The 8943-nt window shown below is 39.8% G+C and overlaps 1 protein-coding gene across 5 annotated transcripts in view; it reads left to right on the top strand.

Annotated features, from left to right (window-relative positions):
- Nucleotides 1-8943, top strand: part of LOC109918596 (beta-galactoside alpha-2,6-sialyltransferase 1) — a 120324-nt gene that overhangs the window by 101200 nt on the left and 10181 nt on the right. For all 5 annotated transcript variants that reach the window (XM_048604358.1, XM_048604357.1, XM_048604360.1 and 2 more), the window contains 2 exons: nucleotides 2412-2513; nucleotides 8239-8413. In XM_048604358.1, the coding sequence (XP_048460315.1) occupies nucleotides 2412-2513; nucleotides 8239-8413 (277 nt within the window). The remainder of the gene's footprint in view (nucleotides 1-2411; nucleotides 2514-8238; nucleotides 8414-8943) is intronic.

Raw genomic sequence — 8943 nt, 5'->3', positions numbered from 1 at the left:
CAGAGGAGCAGGAAGGCTGATGTTTCGGGCCTAGACCCTTCTTCAGAAAAACGTCAGCCTTCCTGCTCCTCTGATGCTGCTTGGCCTGCTGTGTTCATCCAGCTCTACACCTCGTTATCTCAGATTCTCCAACATCTGCAGTTCCTACTATCTCCAGCTGTATCATCTAGTTTCTCCAGATGATCCCCACCTAGGATCTCTTTCATTACCTCTTCAAAGAATGAGTCTTTCAAAATCTACAGATTAGTACTCTTACACCCTGTGTCACGTTTTGGCTCACGAAGGACATGTGACTGCTAATAATGTAATGGCTCTGTGCTGGAATCATTGCTCCTGAGGTGTTGACTGTGATTGCAAGTAAGTGAGTTAACCTCATTCCAAAATGCAAGCTAAGCTGATTTATTTCACTTGATAGCATTCCTGGTGTTAATACTTGAGTAGCCACTGAAACCTGACTTTCTAGAACCTCCAGCCTGCTATGTGAAGCAGAGTGGCCCATGGGACAAGTTTGGGGCACAACAGTTCCTTCCCTCGTTTGGCAATAAGTGGTTATGGGAGCAAGGGGGAGGGAAGTACAGAGATTCTATTGGAAGCACCCTACAGGTGAAGTAAACTTTCTTTTCTCCACTGCTCCCTTCAACACCCATTCTACATGATCTGCAAGAGAGTCAAATATTATAGGTGGCAGGTAGTAATCTGATGGCCACAACCAGATCAGACCTGATCTTATTGAATGGAGGTTCAGTTTGAGGGGCCAAATGTCCTAAGACGTATTGTCCTATTAATGGCCTAAATGTTCTATTTCTTTTCGTCTTATTCTATACATACAGAAACAAGAGCAGTCCACTCTGCCCTTAGAGGCGGCTTCAACATTCAATAATATCAAGGCTAATCTGATTTTTAACGTCAACTCTATATTCCTGCATACCCCTGATCATCTAATAATCCTCGGGAATCATAAATCTATCTACCATCTGCATTAAAAATATTTAAAGATTCCAAGCAGATGCAAAGCCTGTAGAATGCTGCTTAGTTGCTCCAGCCATATTACAGCAGATTCTTCTGACATACAATAATATTAGGGCCTTAAACAATTCTATGGTACAGGGTGATCTAGTCTAACTCACCACATATGGGGCGTGGCAATTGGTGGAATTTAGAAGAATGCCTCTTGTGGTGCACTAGTAGTGTCCCAGTGTCTGAGCCAGAAGTTCTGAGTTCAAGTCCCTCCTGCACCAGTTATCTGTCATAACCTGTTTGAACAGGTTGATTTAAAATATCTAGTACACATCAGGTGCCAGGTATTTGATTATTACTCCCAAACATGAATCCATCAATAAAGCAATTTGAAAAGTCTGCTGGAGCCAAATGGATTCTGAAACATTTATTGTAACATTAATGTAACATTTACCCTTGTTATATATGTTTTCAGGTATACCGTACTAGTTGTTTGGATATAATATATACACAGTAGTATGTTAAAAGAAATTTTTTCTCAGGTTGATGCACCCCATGCATCAGTGAACTGAGGAATTCATATTTTTGTGTAACAGTAAAGCTGTTATTTCTAAATTGTTTTTGAAACTATATGCTTCAGTGACAAGTTAGTAAATTAAAAAGCGATTTATTCCATTGCTTACCTGGCTATGTGCAGCATTTGCTGTTCACGATGGGGTTAATTTTCCCACACAAAAACAGCCAAGAAGATGTTCCTTAAAGTGACCTTGCCACTAATAGATGAATTGCAAAATGACATATTTTTGTGCAGGCAGGTGAAACATGAATGTCCACCACAGCTTCCAGAACTTTGATTTCTATCCCCATTAAAACTGGAGAGTGTAAAGTTTAAAAAGTTGAGGGTTTCTGTTGAGCTGACATGTCTGCAGAGCAATTCTCTAAACTTATACACGGCAGACAGCTAGCAGTTGGCAGAGACAAGAATCAGCAATAACTTACAAAACAAATTCCTGCTGCAACAATATAAGCTGATAAATTTGACGTGTTTTATAATTAAACTTCTGTTGTGCAAATTTGCAGATTTAAATTGCTTGGAAAGCTGTAGTGCCCCGTTATGCAGCTTTAATTTCTATTTTATTAAATAAAGAATAATATTTAGTTGCACTGTGTATTCTGATAGGTCCTTATTTCTATAATGCATTATTCCTTTATGGTGAAGATACAGGACTCTCTCTACCAACTTCCCAAAGATAAATGATAAATATTTAACATGGTGATAATTATTTAAAGATTTATTTTGACAAGCAGTGTGGAGTTGTATTAGGAGTGTATAGAAGTGATGAGCTCAGTGTAATTATTGAATATGTAACAAGCTATTTTGCTCTTCCCTCATTGACAGAGGTAGATTTTACCAATACATTTGACACATACTAAACAAGAACCTTTCCTCCCAGGTCCTCTCAAGACAAGAGCTCAAGTTTCATGATAATACTTTATACAGAACAGGCAGCTTATTAGTGTGGGATCCATCGCCATATTCAGCTAATCTTACTGAGGTATGATTTTGTTTAACCTGCATTATTATATTTTTACCTTTTGAGGAATTTCAAAACCTTTCACTTGCATACCCTGCTTACAAGGTGGTGTATGTAGCCAATACCAAAATGTTCACTTGGAAGAGAATAAACCATATCCTGACAAAATCACAAGACTATGTGAGCTTTGCTTACGCTGCTTTACTGATAGACTCAGCCAAAATCCTTGATCTTGTGATTCTTGCTGGAAGCAATCTGGATGTTCAGTGCAGACCGCATTAGTCCTGCCAACAGTGATATTCAGAGAGAGACAGAGCCTGATAACACACTCAGTCTGGGCATGACAATTGAGACCAGCTGCACAAGTGAGACTTCGGACAGCTGTCACTGCCTCGTCAACTATATGCTAGAATGACTTAGAAATGAAAAAGAGGAAAATGATTCATAAACAAAGCTTGCATTCCTAGTGTAAATTAACTTTAGAGGTAAAAAGGTATGGATGTCCTTTTTCAAAATACTCTCATATCTTCCTATTTGGTGAACTCAAGAAAGCCAGTTCTAGGTGCAGTGAATAGGAAATAGCCGCATAAACTAATGTTGCCAGGTCAGTTCCCTCACAGCACTACTCTGGGATTTTCAGGGCTGTTCCAACTGACGTATTTGCAGACTTGCAATGATTATTATTGAAGTGGGAGGGGGTGACATTCTACGTGCGGAGATACCCAAACAAACATGGCAGTGCAACTTACAGCATGATTCTTCATGGACTGGATGATATGTGGGTGTCTCAGGGCCAGCCCGAAGATGTGAGATGAGAAGAAGGTGGTGACCAAGGCCTGCTGTTGCCCAGCGTGATCTTCAGTCCATGTGACTGACTGTTACAATTCAGCAACAGGCAGAAAGCCCTAAGTACTCGCAGGTAAATTAATAATGGACCAGAAATAGGCAAGAAACACACCCAGAGCCCTCTGAAAGGATATTTTTCAACTGCTGCCCACCTCCCCGCCAACCTTACCCCCCCCACCACCCCACACCCACCCCCACTTTGAGCTTGTGGAAGAAATTTGGTCCAAAACTTTACTTCAATTTGATGGGCAAAGGTGAGATGTAAGGATTATGGATGTGAAAACAAGATAACATCTTTTTATAGTCATTGTTTGAATCAAGTTACTTGTCATAGTTCAAAGACATCACTAATACACTTTAACAAGCTTGAAGATTCCCCCTCTAAAGTATTGTAATCACAGAAGTAGTCCATTTATATCTTAGTGGGTTTTGTTTTTGGCCAAATTCTTGTCCGTGAAATATTGCAATGAATTGGCTTTGTAGATTTCTGCAACTCGATCTAGATTCATCCTGATTCATTCTGTTCATCTATCGCCTCATCAAGGGCTTTGGTCAAATCTGGGTTGAATTCTGCCACAAATTCAGCACACCGCCGTATCTTAGATCTTGCATATGGATCAGCAAGATCACTTTGTGTCTGCGTAGAAGTTCTGAACAATGAAAGTGTTCTATTCATGAGCAGATATATATTACATTATACATTTAATCCTGCATTGGAACTGTGCTTGAAATAAGAATATAAGGAATAGGAGTAGTAGTGACTCACATTACCCCTTGAGCCCCCTTGCCCATTCAAAATGACAGTATTATTATAAGTGTGGTAGTAACTCCACTCTCCTTCATTCTCATTCCCTCCTGGTCCAGTAACTCTTCACTCCCTCATAGATCAAAAAATTTGTCACACTCAACCTTGAATATTTCTCAGGACTCAATCTTGTTCCTCCCCTCTTTGGTAGAGAATTCAAACTGTGCCCTCTAGTTCCAGATTCCTCACAGAGGGAACATTCTTTCAGCATCCATCATCCCTAGCTGTCTCAGATTCTTATATGTTTCAATGAAACCATCACTCATTCTTCCAAACGCCAATGACTGTGAATTCAATGTTGACGCTATTATAATCATATGTCAATACACACTGATAATTCTTTACGCCAAGAGGGTACAGGGTATCTGGAACCCGCTGCCTAAAAAGGGTACTGGAGGCTAGAACCATTACAACATTTAAGAAGCATTTAGATGTACACTTGGAATGCCGTAGCCTTCAAGGATATGGGCCAAGTGGTGGGAAATGGGATTCGATACGTGCATGGTGAGTGACACAGTCACAATGGGGTGAAGGGCCTCTTTCCATCCTTTAATAATCTATTACTCTATGATGCTACACCGATAAAAATCAAACAAACAATCTAACAAATACCTCTCAGATTCTTCATTCAATACTTCTGAGATGCTTTCTTGAGCATTTCTGAAACATGATAGTGCATGGATAAACTCGCTTTTATATCAGTAAAAGGGAGCTGAGAATATATAATTCAATATCATTATAGAATATTCTATCTGATGGCCAGCATTTGTCCTCTGAGCTGCTATATTATTAGAAATTAGATATTAAAAATAGAATATAAAGAGAAAAGATATTAAATGCAGCTGTACTGTTTTCTGTCTTTTAAGTGTGAAACAAAGAAAAGATACACTTCTTGCTTTCTGCATAACATGCAATCAAACATATTCAGAACAAAAACAAAAGTGTAATCTTCTGCAATTCATCTTTGGATTAATTGGAAGTAGGAATCTTTCAGTGATGTGATCAACAAAAAATTATCTCCAGCTTAGTAGTTCGTACACTGATACCGTTGATCAAAGATTCCAAACAAGGGAACAATAGAAACAAAATACGCTTCCATTCGAAACCACAGCTATTGGGACTGATACTGTTTGGCAACCTGATGAAACAGAAAACATTTAAATGACCATTTTGCAATATGTTTGTCAGAAATTCAATGGATGTAGTGAGGTCAGAGATTTGGGCAAGTCATTAATACAACAGTTCCTTCAGTCCATGATTCTCAAGCCCCAGTTGCTGTCTTAAGCATAACAGATCCAATTGTTAGAATGCAGGTCCCCCAACACCTTTAAGTTGTATTCGCTAAAAACTGTTCTCCTGAGCATTTCCATGGCTTATGAATTGTAACTTGCAAGCTTTTTTTTTCCTTGAGAAACAAGTATTAAGTGCTGTGGAAGTAAAGTAGCAATAGGCAGGACAAGGAAAGATGTTCTACTTAATCAGTATGGGAAACTGGGTGCCAAGTTAGGAAGAAGAACCTCAAAAACGCAATGATTTCTGGATTATTAGCTGAGCCTCATGCAAATCGGTATTGGGCAAATAACATTTGAGAATTGAGTGCTTGTCTGTAAGACTGATGTGGTAGGAATATGTTGTATTTTGTGAGTCACTGATATCATTAAAAGTGACAGTCGGGGCTGATCTGTTGAGACCGTCTACATCAGAACTGTGCTGGAACCAGTGTTCTAGTTAGTTGTATAACCAGGGAAGTTGAGAAGAAATATTGGTGACCAGGGATCAAATTTCTGAAGATGGTGTTTAAAAAAAAAAGGGTAGAAACAAAGCAAGAGAGAAAGCATTAATGTGAAAAATGATAAAACAGTTTGTTACAGGAAGGGGGATATGAGATAACAAGGTGTAGAGCTGGATGAAGAAGAGGTCTAGGCCCGAAACGTCAGCCTTCCTGCTCCTCTGATGCTGCTTGGCCTGCTGTGTTCATCCAGCTCTACACCTTGTTATCTCAGATTCTCCAGCATCTGCAGTTCCTACTATGTCTGTTACAGGAAGGGATAGAGAATACAAACCTAAGTGTAATTCAACAGGTAGAGATAGAGATTAAAAAAAACAAAAAGGAAACAGAACTAACAGTGCTGTATCTGAATGTAAATAGCAGTTAAAAATAGATTAACTAATAGGAATAAATAAATAAATACATACATTCTGACAGCCATTACTCTGATATAGCTGCAGGGTGACCTACATCGATATCTACAATATTGAAGGACAAATGACATTTAGGAAGATTAGGCAATAATGAAAGGTTTGCTCTACCATAATAGAGACAGAATCTAAGTTCAGGGACCTAGAATGTAAAAGCAATTTGGAAGCGCTTCCAAATGCAGCAAGACCAGGACATTATCCAAGTTTGTGCTGATAAGTGGCACAACACATTTATGCTACACAAATGCCAAGCAATGATAATCTTGAACAAGAGTGAATCTACCCTGTGGCTTAACCATTACCACATAAACAGAGTGGCTACAAGAGCAGGTCGGAGGCTAGGAATATTGCAGCAAGTACCTCACCTCCTGACCCCCAAGCTTGTTCACCATCTACATAGCACAAGTCAGGAGTGTGGTGGAATTGTCTCCATTTGCCTGGATGAATGGAGTCCAACACAACTTAGGAAGCTTGAGAAGATCCAGGACAAAGCAACCCACTAGATTGGCACCGTATCAGCAAACATTCAGTCCCTCCACCGCAGACACTCAGTAGCAGCAGTGTGTGCTACTTACAAGATGCACTGCTGAAATTCACCAAGGCTCCTTAGACAGCACCGTGACTACTCCTATGTAGAAATACAAGGGCAGCAGATACATGAGAGCACCACCACCTGCAAGTTCCTCTCGAAACCAATCACCATCCTAACTTGGAAATATATTGCCGTTCCTTCAGAATCATTGGGTTAAACTCTTGGAATTCCATCCCAAACAGAATTGATGGTCAACCACAGCAAATGGACTGTAGTGATTCATGAAGGTAGCTCACCATCACCTTCTCAAGGGCTAATAGGGATGGGCAATAAATGTGGGTCCAGCCAGTGATGCCCATTGAATGTATAAAAGAAAGGGAAGGCTGGAGAGGCTAGGCCTGGAATTTAGAAGAGTGAGAAGTGACTTGATTGGATTCTGAGGGGTCTTCAAAGGTGAATGTGGAAAGGATCTTTCCTCTTGTGGGAGAATGTATTCAAACATAAGGGGCAGTCCATTTCAGAAGAAAGAAGGGAAGACTTTTTATTTTCTCATGGGGGGCTGTGGGTTTTTGGAATTCTTTTTGAAAATGCAGTGTAAGCAGATACTTTGAATTTTTTTTTAAGGCTGCAATGGATGGATTTTTGCAAATCAAGGTGGTGAAGGTTACTAAGGTAGGTATGTGAAGTAAGCAGCTATAATCTTATTAAATGGCAGAGGAGACTCTTGCTCCTAATTCGTAAGTTTGTAACTGCATCTTTAGGATGGGTAACAGGTATCAGGCATGGTTACAAATAGATCGGGTTTTACCTACATTGTTTATCAGCATATCTCTGCAGTATAGACCTGTGTGGTGTTCCTCAACTTTTGCGTCTGCAGTACAGAGATAGAGTGAAATTATACTTGTACTCTGCACAGGAGAAGTTGGATTGCTACTGGCTCCCCAATTCACGCCTTTATTATTAATGTTGGCATTATGATCTACCATGGATAAATATTCATGCATGCACCACTTACTATGCAATACGGAATTAGAAACTACTGATTTACAGTGAAATCAGTGCCAACTTGCGCGTTATTCTTCAATTGCACTGTTGCAACATGATGGTGTTATTGGGATGCTTAAAGTATCAATCATATTTCTTTTTAGATGAAGTTTAAATAGTGGCTTACTTAATTTGGCTTTATAATGGAACTTGTCTCTGCTATATTTTATCTGAGAGCACTCAAATCAGGCAGGATTTCATTGACTGCACTCAGAATGGCAACAAGCATTTTAGCTTTATTTTAAGGGAAGGTGAAACAAACAAATGCCATCCTACATCTTGGTTTTCAATATGTCTGTGTTTAATTTTTTTTCTCCCAGTGGTATAGTCATCCAGACTATAACTTCTTTGAGAATTACAAAATATATCGTCAAAAGAATCCAGACCAGCCCTTCTATATTATAAATCCCAAGATGCAATGGCAGCTTTGGAACATCATGCAGGAGAACACAGCTGAAGATATCCAGCGCAACCCTCCCTCCTCTGGGATGATGGGTGAGTGGACAGCCTCCAGCAATAGTGCTTCAGTAATGTAATTGTATTCATTAAGAGAGCTTTCCCTGTTCTGTGCGACGCTATTGTATGAAATGATATAATCTTTATTTTCCACTGATGTGTGTACAGATATTTATATGACCTGACAAGTGACTTACTTGGGTGTTCTTCATTTCTGTATTAATACCCTGTCAGGTCTAATTGTGGAAGGAGCTATAAATGTTGCAAACTGACAACCTCAACAACAACAACAGCATTTTAATTTGGCAATTCCCAATTAAATAGCAGCATAAATGAGGTAACGGAATGGAGAAGAGTTGGGAAATTTTGGTAGATAGGTTGCATGTAGCCATGAGTTCAACATTTACACATGAGAAAAACATGAAAAGAGAGGAGCGGGCGCGGAGGGGATGTTGTTGTAGGCAGTCAGCGTCACGGAGAGGAGCGGGCAAGGACCCTGCTGTCGGCAGTCAGAGTCACGGAGAGGAGCGGGCAAGGACCCTGCTGTCGGCAGTCAGAGTCACGGAGAG

The sequence above is a fragment of the Rhincodon typus genome, chromosome 13 (genome assembly GCF_021869965.1).
Source record: "Rhincodon typus isolate 14 chromosome 13, sRhiTyp1.1, whole genome shotgun sequence".
In the NCBI taxonomy this organism is placed as follows: domain Eukaryota; kingdom Metazoa; phylum Chordata; class Chondrichthyes; order Orectolobiformes; family Rhincodontidae; genus Rhincodon; species Rhincodon typus.
This window is presented reverse-complemented; position numbering and strand designations above follow the sequence as displayed.